The sequence below is a fragment of the Lacerta agilis genome, chromosome 10 (assembly GCF_009819535.1).
Source record: "Lacerta agilis isolate rLacAgi1 chromosome 10, rLacAgi1.pri, whole genome shotgun sequence".
In the NCBI taxonomy this organism is placed as follows: domain Eukaryota; kingdom Metazoa; phylum Chordata; class Lepidosauria; order Squamata; family Lacertidae; genus Lacerta; species Lacerta agilis.
Genome location: NC_046321.1, coordinates 48,170,228 through 48,184,578, shown reverse-complemented (window position 1 = coordinate 48,184,578; position 14,351 = coordinate 48,170,228). Strand labels below are relative to the sequence as shown.

General features: G+C 38.8%; 1 protein-coding gene across 2 annotated transcripts in view; it reads right to left on the bottom strand.

Moving 5' to 3' along the window:
- Positions 1 to 3,184: 3,184 nt before the first annotated feature.
- The window catches only part of GXYLT1 (glucoside xylosyltransferase 1), a 35,826-nt gene continuing 24,659 nt past the window's right edge, over positions 3,185 to 14,351 (bottom strand). For both annotated transcript variants that reach the window (XM_033161948.1, XM_033161949.1), the window contains 4 exons: positions 13,985 to 14,236; positions 10,596 to 10,719; positions 8,713 to 8,885; positions 3,185 to 6,179 (listed from right to left, as the gene is read on the bottom strand). In XM_033161948.1, the coding sequence (XP_033017839.1) occupies positions 6,018 to 6,179; positions 8,713 to 8,885; positions 10,596 to 10,719; positions 13,985 to 14,236 (711 nt within the window). In that variant the 3' untranslated portion in view covers positions 3,185 to 6,017. The remainder of the gene's footprint in view (positions 6,180 to 8,712; positions 8,886 to 10,595; positions 10,720 to 13,984; positions 14,237 to 14,351) is intronic.

Below are 14,351 nucleotides of genomic sequence, written 5' to 3'. Positions count from 1 at the left end.
GTTGAATGTGCTGCAGAGGGAGGTTGTTTGTTTCCCCAGCAACATGTGACTGGCTGATTAGATTATCTATCTGGAAACTGTAGAAATGGCTCCCTTTCCTTCAGAAGCTGCAGAAATGTGAGTTGAACCCCATAAAAATGGGGCTTTTCCTCTTTGCTTTTCCCCCTTTGCAAAAGGAGCTTTGCTTTTCTCCCTTTGCAAAAAAGCTGCAAAACCTTTAGCTGATCCTAAAAATAAAAATAAAAACAGGGCTTTTTCCCTTTGCAAAAAAAGCTACAAAACTTTTAACTGAGCCTCAAAAAAACCAGGGCTTTTAGAGGAGGAAATCCAGAAAAATATTTTTTTTCTTGTTTCCTCCTCTAAAAACGAGGTGCGTCCTATGGTCCGGTGCGCCCTATGGAGCGAAAAATGCGGTATGTGTTACTGATTCTTTCATTGGAATATTCATCAGTCACCGATTGTCTCATCAAGTGACACCTTCAATGTCTGCACTATACTAGAATAAGCAGGACTATTACTGATTTGTTTATTGGTTTGTTTATATTGTGTCCTTAGACCACTGTTTCCCATACTTGGATCTCCAGCTGTTTTTATACTACAGCTCCGATAATTCCTGACCACTGGTCCTGCTAGCTAGGGATGATGGGGGGTTGTAGTCCAAAAACAGCTGGAGATCCAAGTTTGGCGAACGCTGCATTAGACCATCACAAAACAAAAGTTTAGCACTATGAAAGCAACACAAGGTAACACCAACAGATGTTCACTCAGACTACAACATAAACAAACTGAAAAGTCTGAATAATCCTGACAAGACACAACATTCTCTCTTCAGAATGTTCTTCCTTTTATCTGCTTTCATTTAGTTCTCTGTTCCTCAGTCAATGTTTGTCCATCACGCCCAATCTGAAAGGCAGCATCTCTCCAGAGACTTGGGTAGATATTTCGCACAGACTGCTACGTGATCCTTCCATCTGGAGATGTCAGGGGTTCAACTTGCAACTTCTGCATGAAACTGCTTCTGCTCTGTTACAAAGTTCCGGCATCTCTTTTTTTTTCTAGAAAAGTAACACTGCAAATAATAAAAGTGATTCTTCTAAAAGTCACACAAACTGCATTTTCTAATTTCAGAATTATTGCCTTCCTTGGAAATGCCTAATTAAAATTTTGACACATACCTTACCATACCTAAAAGCTGACTGAACTCTTTATGCAAGAATATCACTGAGTTCTGCTTTCTGCTCTATGCGCAATCTGCTCTCATTCAACATACCGCTAACCTTGGCAGGGGGGTGGGGGGACTCAGATGGGAAATATTTTAAATATGCAAAAGAAATATGAAGACAAGGGACCAGCTCTGCTGTCTTTTACACAGTAGTTCTAAAGTTTTTCAAGATTACAACATTCAAGTAGTATGGGTCTCTAGACACAGCAGCTCAGTGAGGCATAGTAGGATAGCGATATAAAGATAAAACATCCAGCTTAATTAATTTTTAATTTCCTACATTCCCAAATTAGGAGTAAAAACTGATTAAATATCTTCCATTTTCTTGAAAGCTTTTTTTTTTAAGTGCTCTAAAGACCTATGAATTCAACCGCAGTTTTTGTAATTTAGGGGAACTTCTACACCCACGTTCTTTTTTTCTTAAAAAAAAAATTTAACAGGAGTAAAATAAATGGATTTAACATGAATTGCTGTTAAGATGTGTACACGAATGGCTGACTGAACATTAAGATTCATAAGAGATGAACGTAAAAGAAAAAATGAATCCTTTGTAGCCAAGTCTGTAATTATGTGAATGGGAATTATGTTAATGAAGCAAAGGGAAAAATGAGACACAAATTGACCTTTCCGGAACATAAGGGAGGGAAAATGCAATAGGTCTCCCTCATAAACTGCACGTTTCTGCTGGTTTTATAATTTCACTAATATGAATAAAAGCGCTCTCTCTCTCTCTCTCTCTCTCTCTCTCTCTATATATATATATATATATATATATATGAACACTATATGGGGGGTGGAAGTAGTTGATCTTTTTATTCTCTACTGTAGGGTTGCCATATTTCAAAAAGTAAAAACCAGGACACCCCCAAAATGCCAAAAAACTGTGGTTTTCTTATTGACTTGTCTAAGATCCAGGACAAAATGCCACATTTCAGAAATTCTCCCTGGACATCAATTCTGCCTTTGAAATCCCATTAACGTCTGGGATTCTCCAGACATATGGCAGCCCTACTCTACTGTAATGGCAGAGGAAAGCTGAACTACAATTATGGAAAAGATAAGACTATTGATCCAAGCTATAACTAAGTTCTAATCATTTTGGACCAGATGTTCCTTATTCCTCACCCAGAAATTAACCTAGTATACATAGCACCTGGCTAATCTGTGTATATATACACACATGAACGCACACACTGGCTGTCATATAATACAACATCCTACCAAAACCTGGTCCCCTCCAGTTGTTTTGAACTACATTCCCATTTGTCCCAGGCAGCATGGCCAATGGATAGGGATGATGTGAGCTCCAACCCAGAATTTCCAGGGGACATTAGGTTGGGGAAATGTGCATTACGATACTTTTTTCACATTGGGCCCCAAATGCCCACCCTTCTCTAACTGTAAGTAATTGGCCATGATTGATGGGCAAGGAACGAGCCCGCTAGTGCTTTGTAACCCCTTTCTAGTCATCCTGTCCATATTTTGCATCTCTCCTTGCCTTAATTGCTTATGGGGGTTCCATTTGGGAGGGGGTTTCCATTGCCCAAACGGAAATCCTTGCGCTAATGGAACTATTTTGCTGGATACTGTCCCTGGCCACCATATTTCGGCATCAAAATAAAACTAGAAAGTTATCCCAATTAGAATTGTCAGGATTCGGCTTTCCTTGCTGGGAAAGTTAAGGTTGGCATGTCTCATCAGCTTAATACTCAACAGAGAACATGGGGCAAATGACCTAATGGAAGTAGCAGAAACTGAACGATGGCAACATGTATTACATCTGTGGTTGTCTAACATACAGAACTAGTGGGAATATTTTGGCATGAGGGTGAGGCCTGGTTAGACATTTAAACCCAGATGAATGCAAGATACCCACCCTATTTGACACCCTAATGTTATAGTTTGAGTGTCAAGATATACCACCCACTGGCAACTTCCTAAAAGAACAAACAAGAAGCAGAGTAATACAAAACACAGTTTATGTAAAAATAATTGTCACAATGCTTCGCATAGGAGCCAACTGGCCTCCAGTTCTGTCCATTTTCTGAGAGAACATGTACACGATTAAAGTAAAATTACAGCATGACTTCATAGAACTTAATCCTTATCTATACCCATGTTTCAGTATTAAAACAAGCTTTTTTCACCACTTAGAAATTTGAACAACTGAGCAGTCTATAAATGTACATAAATAAATTTAGCAAGACATCAAAACACCTTAATACTTGAGCTATAGTTATGAACAGTGAGACACAAAAAGGATAAGGTGATTCCTTTCAATGAGCCAAATGCTAGCTTCCAAAATATGAAAGTGGTTTTGCTCTTAGTGTGGCATTCACTGGGACAAATATGCCAACGGCATTCCAAAAGATTGGATAAGAAAGGTGACCCATTGCCAAATTATTTTCTGAAATAATTCTCCCCGGCTTTTTTAACATCTGCAAACTGAAGTAAACTTGGGGTACACCAGCTTTTGTCAACTGAAATTAACAACTAAAAATGAGATGTGGCATTAATTTTCACCAGTCGATTATCATCCCTCTAACAGTGAACTCAGCTGGTGATTGCTAACAGGTTTGAAGCTGAAACAGGGCCACTGGGAGGCATCAAACGGAGGCATCAGCATGCTCAGAAAGGTAGGGAAAATCCCAAGGTTTGCAGAGGTACAAAAAATGTTTTAAACCTAAGGGTCAAATCCCTACCCCGTCACAAAAAGAAGAAGAATCATCAGTCCATAGATGATTTAGCATGCCCTGTAGCCATGGAATATTCTGTGTCAATTGGAAAGGGAAACTGGTAGACGGGAGAGTCAAATAATCATGGCTGGCTGGCACCCAGAACTGTTAGAGCAGATACACTGCAAGATTTTGCTGCAGGTCCCACCTGCCATTTAATAACAGCAGAGGTTTCACATCTTACCATGCACTGCATATGCCCTTTTCTGAACGTTCTCTGTGCTATATAGTAGGAGCTGCAGTGAGGAGAGTAAAGGATACATTACATTTTTAGAGTGGATGCTAAGTTCTGGGATGTCAGCCTATGCTAAAGCAGAAGAAGAGGGATGAGGAAACTGGGGCCCTCCAGATGTCACTGAACTCCAGCTCTGATCTGCTCCAGACACCAGGGTTGTTGGGTGTTGTACTCCAGTAAAATCTGGAAGGTCTCAGGTGTCTCACCCCTGCAAGAAAGCTAGATCCAGTTAGACAAGGTGGGGTAACTTCCATGTTCCGATATGACCAACTTCATTCTCACGATATGTATAATATTATAATAATAATAATAATTAAGTACTGTAATGAAAATAGCATTTTATGCAGTAAAATATTTTGCAGTCATTAATTACTACTGCTATAGCATATTAACATATTAATTCCAAACCAACATTACAACGAGAGCACCATATTATGGTTCCACTGAAATCAGACATTTGTAACAAAACACAGATTCTGGCCAATCGTTTTAAAGCTTTGTTGCAAAATATACAATAACTATTTGGGTAAGCAAACAACTGTCAAATCAGGATGAGTAAACAGCCCATCCACACATCATTATTTTATGACTAAGCCTACTGTATGTGGAGCTGAGTGAATAAAATATTTTCATAATAAACTATAGTATATTTCACAACGCGTTTTTTTTCCTTCTTCCAGAAGGGCCAGTAAGAAAATATAAAAATCTTATTCAAATTTAATAACAACTATATAAAATATATATCATATTTTGCCTTAGTAAATCTAGCCATATTATTTTGGGGTTTAGTTCAACCATGTTAAAATGTTGGTCGGTACCCAAAGAATCACACTAGTTCTGGACTTGTAAAGGGGATCTGGGTGTGGACGTCTCAAACCACAGCCTTCATGCCATGTTGCAAATTGCGTCTGATGCTGTTAAGGCTTCCAAAACTGGTTTGGGATATGGAAACGGGGTCCACTGGGCCAAGCTCTTTAGCATGCCTATGTAGATCTTTGGGTCCCAGCTGTTGTTTATAGCAGAAGTGGGGAAACTGTTGCCTTCCAGATGTTGTTGGATCCCAGTTGTCATCAGCCCCAGCCAGCATGGCCAATGCTCATCGACAGCAGCCACAGATTCCCCAATCCTGGTTTACGCCAATATATCATTAACTACATGTGACACTAGCTTTGCTTCCACTAGGTATTTATTTCTAGAGTGGAAGGTGCAGAATACATCTAAAAAAAGTAAAACATGATTGTCAAAATATTGTAAAATACAAGAGATGAAGACAAAGGCACATACAGATTGTCATCAGTCACAACACATTCCTCTGAAAACTGAATAACTTCTGAGATTTGTAAACAATTTGTTCTCACGCTTTTAAAGTGAGGTTAGTGCTGACTCCGTTACGGCAATGTTCACAGTTTTATCAGAATTTGAGATTAGGAATGACAAAGTGTACAGTCATTTATACAACATAAAGACCTTCATTTGTATCTGACGCATTTGAGGTTATAAAGAAACTTAATTATATTATATAGGGGGGGGGGAACCTGAATCCAAAACTCTGCAACACTTGACTCAGTTACAATTCACCGTTGTGAAAATGTGTACTAACTGAACTTCAAACAGTTCTCTGCAGTATGCTTTTCTTCCTGCAGAGAATTCTTCAAGAAGAACAGCATCTTCATTTTGTCCACACTGGGAGATAGTTTTCGGCATACTTCTCGACATAACAACTGATTAGAGCAATGTGCCGTTTCTTTCATGAATATCCTTCAGGCATCATATATTCTCTCACATCTGTGTTGTTTAATTCAAAAGTTTGGGGAGCCTATGATGATCACCTTCCTTTAGATCTTCTATCGCAAATGTCCCTTATGCTTTTGGTTAGCTGCTTTGTGAATACTTTGTATATTCTTCCACAGTAAGTGTGCTGTGTCTTTTGTAGCTCCAGTTCAAGGGGTAGCAACAAGGCATGTACCAAGTCATCACCAAATGAATACTGGGGAAGAGGAAATTAGAAATGCTGTATTAACAAGTCACAGTTAGCAACACAACCCAAACAGTACCGCTTTGGCCAAAACAATTCTGAAACTGCTTTCCATTGTTGCACTAAATATTCAGTTTTACAAAAGTCTCCCTAAACAGGAGTCATACTTAAGACAAGAACTAGTGAAAAGGTGGCAATATTCTTAACACAGTGTAATACGTAAAGACCTCTGGCAAGTTTGCAATATATTTTGATTACTCAAAACATCCAATTACTGTCAGCTTAAATGAATGCAAAATGGTTTTTGCACAGGAAACAAGCCTTTTAAAAAAAATATCAACGTAACTATTCAGGCAAACAAATCTGAAAATGAATGTCAGGCACCTAAATTAATGGGTTAATTTACATGATCACATGCCTGCCACGTTGTAGCTTTGGCCTGAAATGTGTATAATTATCTCAGTATGACATTCTTTAAAATAATATATGGCTCTTATTGAGTTGAAACAGTAGAAAAAGAGTAATCTATAGTACCATTAAAGATGGGGCAGCTTCATTAAACTGAATTATGTACAAGCATACACAGTATTTAATGGAAACCTGAAGTAAAAACAGTCATTAATCCAGAGTTACAGGTTATTTTACTACATTAGAAACCAAGTAATATGCTAACTTAACATTTCAAAATAAAATAATTTTGCTAATCTTGCTGGCATCAGGTCAGTATTGATCTACATCTTTTCTATGTGTTATGCATAAACAAAAACTGATCATAAATAAAGCTGAGAGATTTTCTTTTCTTAATATTTTTCTGGCAATACTCAAAGGAACAAAGAAATTGTATTTTTATGAGACCACATTTTCTTTCGGTGTAGTGCATTCTAAGGCCCCCAATAGTACTTTTCTTCATTTTTATACCTATATGACAACACGCAACAAAGCACCATTAAAATATACTATTGATCTTTGAAGGTTATATACAAGATAGGATGAACATTAAAATAAGCAACATTGCTACATTTTACAGCTCTTCAGTGAGTATGCTGATATACTGATAAATAGTTTATTAGAAACCTTATTTGCAGAACAAGAAAGCTGAACAGTTATGCCAAGCATGAAAGACTTGCACGTGCATTTATATATTGCAAACTGCACAAATTAAAGTAACTAAATTATACAGATATGAGACAGGAATAAGAGTTTGGAGAGAGAATAAAATGGAGCTTTCCAGTATTGAAGCACCGCTTACTAATTTCAACAATAAAATGGGAACAGGAGAATTGTCTAGGGCACTTCTGGTAACACCTCCATTGTGGTTTGTCAGTGAACTTCTGGTAACTACCAGCATTTACAAAAGCAACATACCACACTGAACTATTGTTTATTTTTTAATGCGGTTAACAACATTTATATATCGCTTGACTCAGGTAAACCCTCTAAGCGGTTTACAAGAAATATTAAAATTATCAATGAAGACCAGTTGAGAAAAATTAGAAACATTTTTTAAAAAAAATAACAATAAAAGAGATAAAAACACATTGACACCTATATGTCTGGGTAGGCTTGCTTTAGCAAAAATGGTTTAACCAGACACCAAACAGAATACCTTGGAAGTCAAACGGAATCCGTTCCGGAAGTCCATTAGACTTCCAAAACGTTCGGAAACCAAAGTGTGGCTTCCGATTGGCTGCAGGAAGCTCCTGTAGCCAATTGGAGGCCGCGGAAGCCCCATCGGACATTCCAAAAATACCAGTAGTTCGCAAACCGGAACAGTCACTTCCGGATTTGCAGCGTTCGGGAGCCAAAACGTTCGAGAACTGTTTGAAAACCAAGGTACGACTGTACAGCAAAGCGGCCTGTGTCATCACACAGGCCGCTTTGCTGTACAGTCGTACCTTGGACAGAGATTTCCAAATCATAGGTGACACCACACTAAAAGACTGATTTCTTATAACTGCAGGATGAGAACTATGAGTCACCTGAAACAGCGCAAATTCCTTAGATCAAAGTGGTCAAGCAGACTTAGATGGGAAAACGAGATGCTGCCAATTTCTAGAGCCCAACGTTGTGCTTCATCATGTTGACGTTTAGATTTAAGCTTAGCACCATTCAGGATTGCAGCCAAAGGTTGCAACCCTTAAGACCACAGGGGATCTTTCTCCTCTTTTGCAGATACTGGAAGCCAATATGCTCAAAACATAAATCTATAGACTCCGAACTTCAAGAAGACCACAATATCTCTTTCTTTCAAAACTTAGATCTAACTTTATGTACTTATGCTACTCTTAGATACTAAGATCTTTTATAGAAAGTGTTCCTGAAACTTCAGTATAAAGTTCTCAAAATGTGCACTTCGCAGATTAATTAATAACTATTGGTCAAATGAAGTTTGAGGACCTGGTTGCGTTCAGATTAACTGGAAATTTAAAAAGGGAGACGCATAAAAAAGGGCAGAGTCAGATTTCAAACGACTGTTCTTAATTCTAGAAGTTAACAATAGTAGAGATGTCAATTCATATACCAGATTGGAGAGTTAAAAGCTTACATTTCTTATTGCATCATACACAGCTCGAAAAGCTGGCTGTTTATCATCATGGTAAACCCCTCTGTTTCCATGGAGGATGAATATTCCTTCCTGATCAACCTGTTGGCAGTTGCTTCCATAAATACAGTGGTCAGGCCGATAGTTCCATTGGCAAGGGAAAACAAAAAGGCTTTCTGTGCAAAAACAACAACATTGCAGTGATTACAGGTAAACCATTCATTAGTTTCAAGTTCCTTTTTAACTTTTGGTAGCTTATACAACAGAAGACAATGGTAATCATACAATGATGTCTACCTGCTTGCACAATGGAAATCTGTTTGTGCAATGAAACTTCTGTTTTCTTTTCTCCCTCCCCTCCCCCTTCCAACCCTCAACTCTCCAGAAGTTGGGGTATATGGGAGGGGGTCTGTGAGGGTGGGAGAGAGGAAAGTCCCACTCATACTATGATGGATCTCTCCCAATATTTTAATTAAATATATGGTATAAAACACTAACAAACCAGCAAGCATACAGCCACTTTACCCTTATTAATCTGATTTCTACTAGCCAATTGTAATTACACTAAACATATTCTGTCTTATTCAAAAGATGGGAGATCTTACTTAAGAGATCAAGCCATCCCAGCTATTCATATACTGCATCTGTACGTCACCTTTTTGCCAAGACACTAAATTTCAATACACTGGTATAAAATACTCTCAGACCTACTTCAGAAGCTGATGCCAGGGTCCACAGCTCTTACACAACCCCAGGGAAAGTGGGACTGCCCCAACTATCACCTTAGGCTGTTGATGTTCCTTTTCAGAAGGTGTTGGCTATATGTTCCTTTAGCTTGGATTTCCTGGCTTCTGACTTTCCTTGGGGCGCATACAGGTGAAACTCGAAAAATTAGAATATCGTGGAAAGGTTCATTTCTTTCAGTAATTCAACTTAAAAGGTGAAACTAATATATGAGATAGACTTGTGACATGCAAAGCGAGATATGTCAAGCCTTTATTTGTTATAATTGTGATGATTATGGCATACAGCTGATGAGAACCCCAAATTAACAATTTCAACTTTGGGGTTTTCATCAGCTGTACACCATAATCATCACAATTATAACAAACAAAGGCTTGACATATCTCGCTTTGCATGTCATGAGTCTATCTCATGTATTAAACGCCAGTAGCTAATGAAAACAATTGCTTACATAAATGGACTTTTCCACGACATTCTAATTTTTCGAGTTTCACCTGTAGGTCTTAAGTAGCCCCAGGAAAGATGTGATTTTAACACAACTTTAGGTAGTGGGCAAGTCAACAAAAAATGGCACAGAGTTGCTATTACATCCATGTCACTGGAGCCCCAAAATGAACTTGTCTGTATAATGTTTCAGGAACTACCATATTAACCGAAGTCTAACCCATGTTGAAAGCTCTTTGGAGCTCAACAAGCACTCTATTTATCAAATAGTTTCCCAGCCCTTGTTTTCACTCAGTGACATGAAAGAAAGCAAATTAGAAATAAGTGAAATTCTGTGGGGAAATCCTGACTTATATCGTGAACCAGAAGGGATCGAGATTCCAATTAGCCCCACTCCAATTCACATGAGATCTCAACCACACAAGCAAAACCACATCAAATTAGTTTCTTGGGTAGAATTTGATAGTGGCCGTTCTATAGCAGCTGTAGTACAAAGTCAAACTGAAACCTGATTAGTATGGAAGTGCTCTTACAGAAAAAGCTCATAGGAGATTAATTTCAAATAAAGATGTTCTGTGATAGAGATGAGAAGGCATAGGGAAAATAACCAGACACATTTTGGAGAGGGAACCATTGCGTGATAGCAGTAGCATATGGATAGGCAACATTTGAATGGCATTCTAAAAAAAGCAGCTTACCTGGATTATGAAAAAACATAATGTTCAGAAGATCCTGATCGCCCCATGTTATGTTCAACTTATATTTTTTCAGCAACGGCATCAGAATTTCTTCCCACCGTAACCGTGCTGTGGTCATATCATTCTTCAACATCAAACACAAATGACCAATATTAGAGCCAAGACTGGAATATAATAGGTTTTGACATCTATCTTTTGGAACTCTGTTTTAATTAAGAGCCACTTCACCCAATCTCTCCAGTCCCTTTTGGGATTCAACTTATGGTTTGAAGGCAAAGTAGGCTGCCACCTTGCTAAAGCTAAGCAGATCTGGGTCTGGTCAGTGCCTGGATGAGTGACATCCTGGGAACTATAGTGCCTTAGGTTCTGAGATGAAATTAATAAGGAAATAAGTAAGCTAAAGGCGTTCAAATTTAGGCAGACTTTGAGGCTTGGTTGACCTCTCACCTGCCTTTGTGTGTTTCATTTCACTATACATGATGATAATAATAATAATAAAAGATTCAGCTTTACAATGTGCTCCTGAAAATTTACTTAATGGACTATTGTAATGCACTTTATATGTTCTGCCCCAGAAGAAGCTGCAACTGGTGCAGAATGTGGCAGCCACAGTACTGACAGGTGCCACGGACCAGGTGCACATTACGTCAGTCTAAAAAAAGGGTAGATACACTGCTTGCCAATTTGCTTCTGTGTCCAATTCAAGGTGCTCTTATTAATGTATAAAAATCTTAGATGGCTTTGGCCCCAAATATCCTCCACCAATATTGACTTGATAGTTTTGGTAGGCTTGGAAAGCCCTGCTTTCAGCACCACAACCAACTGTGGTTGAAGGGGTATTGCCCCATGGAAGGGCCTTTTCAGCAGTAGCCCCTAGATTACAGAATGCCCTCCCCTCCAAGTTGCATCCTACCCTGGCTTCTGGCTTTAATCAGTAGGTCAATATGCACCTTTTTGTCCAGGTTTTTGGAAGTGTGGGGTGAGGTGGCCTTTTAGTTTTCTCCGTGCCCACTATTATGCACCGCTGCTGATTTTACTGTGATTTTTAGGTTCTGTTTTTTTTTAATAATAATAAATTAACATAAATCGGCCTAGGACCTTTGGTTCAAGGGCAGGTAATAAGCACACTAAATACATGAGTAAATGAATAAATGTGACATACATACCATGACTAGCTAAATTCAATTTTAAAACTGTGATTTTTATATATATGTAAAAGTCAATAAGCCTCAGCTCCTACACTACATATCTGTGACTAACCATACAAAACAGGAACAAATTCATTCAGCTGCTGCAAGAAGCCCAAATATACTAGGGCTAATGAACAGAAAGGCAAGAAAGGTAAGGAATATAAATAGTGAAATAGCAAGAAATAAGAATGTAGAACTCTCTTTTGTGGCATTCAAATGTTTTTTTAGTAAAGACTATTGTTCAAATAAAAGTGAATACCATTTGTGGTTGTTAGTCACTGATACTAACAGACCCCTTTGCTTTGGGTATGATGTGTAAACAAAATAGTGCTTAGTTTGTATTCCGATAAAATAAAATAAAAATATTTTTTAGGTAAAATATTCAGAATTAATGTCTCCTTTCAGTTCTCACAGGTGTTCCCTGTGCGCCTTAATCAGGCAGGTGTAAAGGAGCAGATGACAGCACATGGTTGGAAAGCATATTTTTCTCCCCTCCAGGAACATATGAAATGTGTCTGAACATGCTGAGCTGTGTTTTTCTTGTTTAAAAATCAAGGAATTCATGTTTGGGGTTTCCTTTTTCAAACTAGCCAACTCTTAAGCCCAGCAGGAAAGCACAGCCTCTCCCTGAAAGGAAGAGTGAAACTAAATGCAGTACAGCACCTTCCATGCAATTACATGGGTGGGTTTTTAGAAGTAAATGCCTAGTGTAGAAAGACTGGTCTGGATCAGACCTTGGCTTGTGGGGTAAGTTCTTAGCTCTTTGTACCCGCAATACAGATTGGGGCCTCACACTTGCTGTTTGTATTGGAAAAAAGGTTTCAAATGGTGTGAATGGGAGTTCTGCCCCTGATCTGGATTGGGGTGCGATGGGAGCAAATTAGGCGTCTTCTTACCCTACCCACCAGGGTCACAATCCACAATGGGTCACCTGTGCCTGAAATTTCCTTTTTTAAATGGTTTTTGGTTCTCCTTTAGGGCTACATAAATAGCACTTCCTATTCGAGACAGTTCTCCTGCGCACTAATAAAATGAAACCGAATCTTAGGGTGGTATTCAACGAAGCTTTACTCAGCGTAGGCCCCTTGAAATTAACAAACATGACCAAGTTAGGTGCTTTAATTTCAATGGATCTACTCTTGAGTAAAACATAGTTGAATGCCATTCTTCAAGTTTTAAAGTTTGCACTGTGAACACCAAAGCCAACTCTGAGCAAACCACAAAAGCATTTCAAGAGCACTTTTCAAGCACACCAAATGAGCAAATACAATGGCTATCAACTCTCCATGGTTGAAAGCAATGGAAAGGCAAAACCCATGACATTTTCAAGGGTGACCATTTCAGTCAGAGTTTCCCGAACTTGGGGGGTCTCCAGCTGTTTTTGGACCACAATTCCCACCACCCCTGACTAGCTAGGGATGATGGGAGTTGTAGTCCAAAAAGCAGCTGGAGACACAAATTTGGGAAACTCTGAGTGAAGTGATAACGATGAGACTGGAGGGTTATACTAAATTTTCTGCAAATGTGGCAACCCATTTCAGAAAAAAAGTCTGTCAAATAAGAACAGAGTGCCCCGTAACAGCCATTTACCATCAATGCATTGCATCCCATAAGCAAAAAATCCCTGCAAAACTGTTAGGTACACCCCCCCATTTTAATACTTATCCCAGTGTCTCTGAGTATTCTTTTAATAATGTCAAGAGCTGCAGCAGAGCAGCAGTTAATATAATTTTTTTCTAATTTAAACTTCGGCTTATGTGCAGGTTATATGAACTGATTAAGAAAGAGGCTTTGAGAACAACATGCACGAAAGCAAGCAGTGTTTTTATAGAAGTGGGAAGCAACGTTGTCTTATGCAGTGCAGCACCACCACCTTCTGGTTAGGCCAGAATCTACACTATAATCGGCTGTTCCCATTATTTCTTTAGCAGGACAGTAATTCACAGTAAGAAGACAGATACCATGTTCTATTTGAGTGGCATGTGAAGAAACGCCTTAAGGAAGAAGCTGCAGGAAAGACCCTATCTTGAAAACCAGGAATAAACCAAAAGGCTTCCATTAGGAAAAATTAAGCAGGATGATCTTCCTTCCAGGACGAGGGAAAACAACGTATAGGAAAATTGGGGTGTCAGTGAAACTGCAAACATTCGGTGGGAGAGAGTAAGCTCACCCTGGAAATGAGAGAAACAAAAGACGTACCTTGAAATGTTTTCTTCTTATGCGGGTCATGTTCATTAACATTACTCCAGAATTGACTCCAGTCTTTCCATAATACGGGTGCCTGGCAAAACGGTTATACCACCCGATGCGAGGTTCCTCGTGTTCAGGTGCCATTGCAGCAATTTGAGTGGAATTGAATTTTTTCAAGAAGGACCAAATATCATCAACAGGTCTTAGGAACAAGATGTCCGTGTCAACATAGAGCAGAGAGTCCACATCTCTGAGGATTAACTGTGAAGGAAAAGTTTTTTTTTAGAAACAGGGTTTAAGTCAAACCCTAACCATGCTACTACATATTCATCTTGACCAATAAGCCGCTGAGAAAGATCAGTATCAATATCGGTAT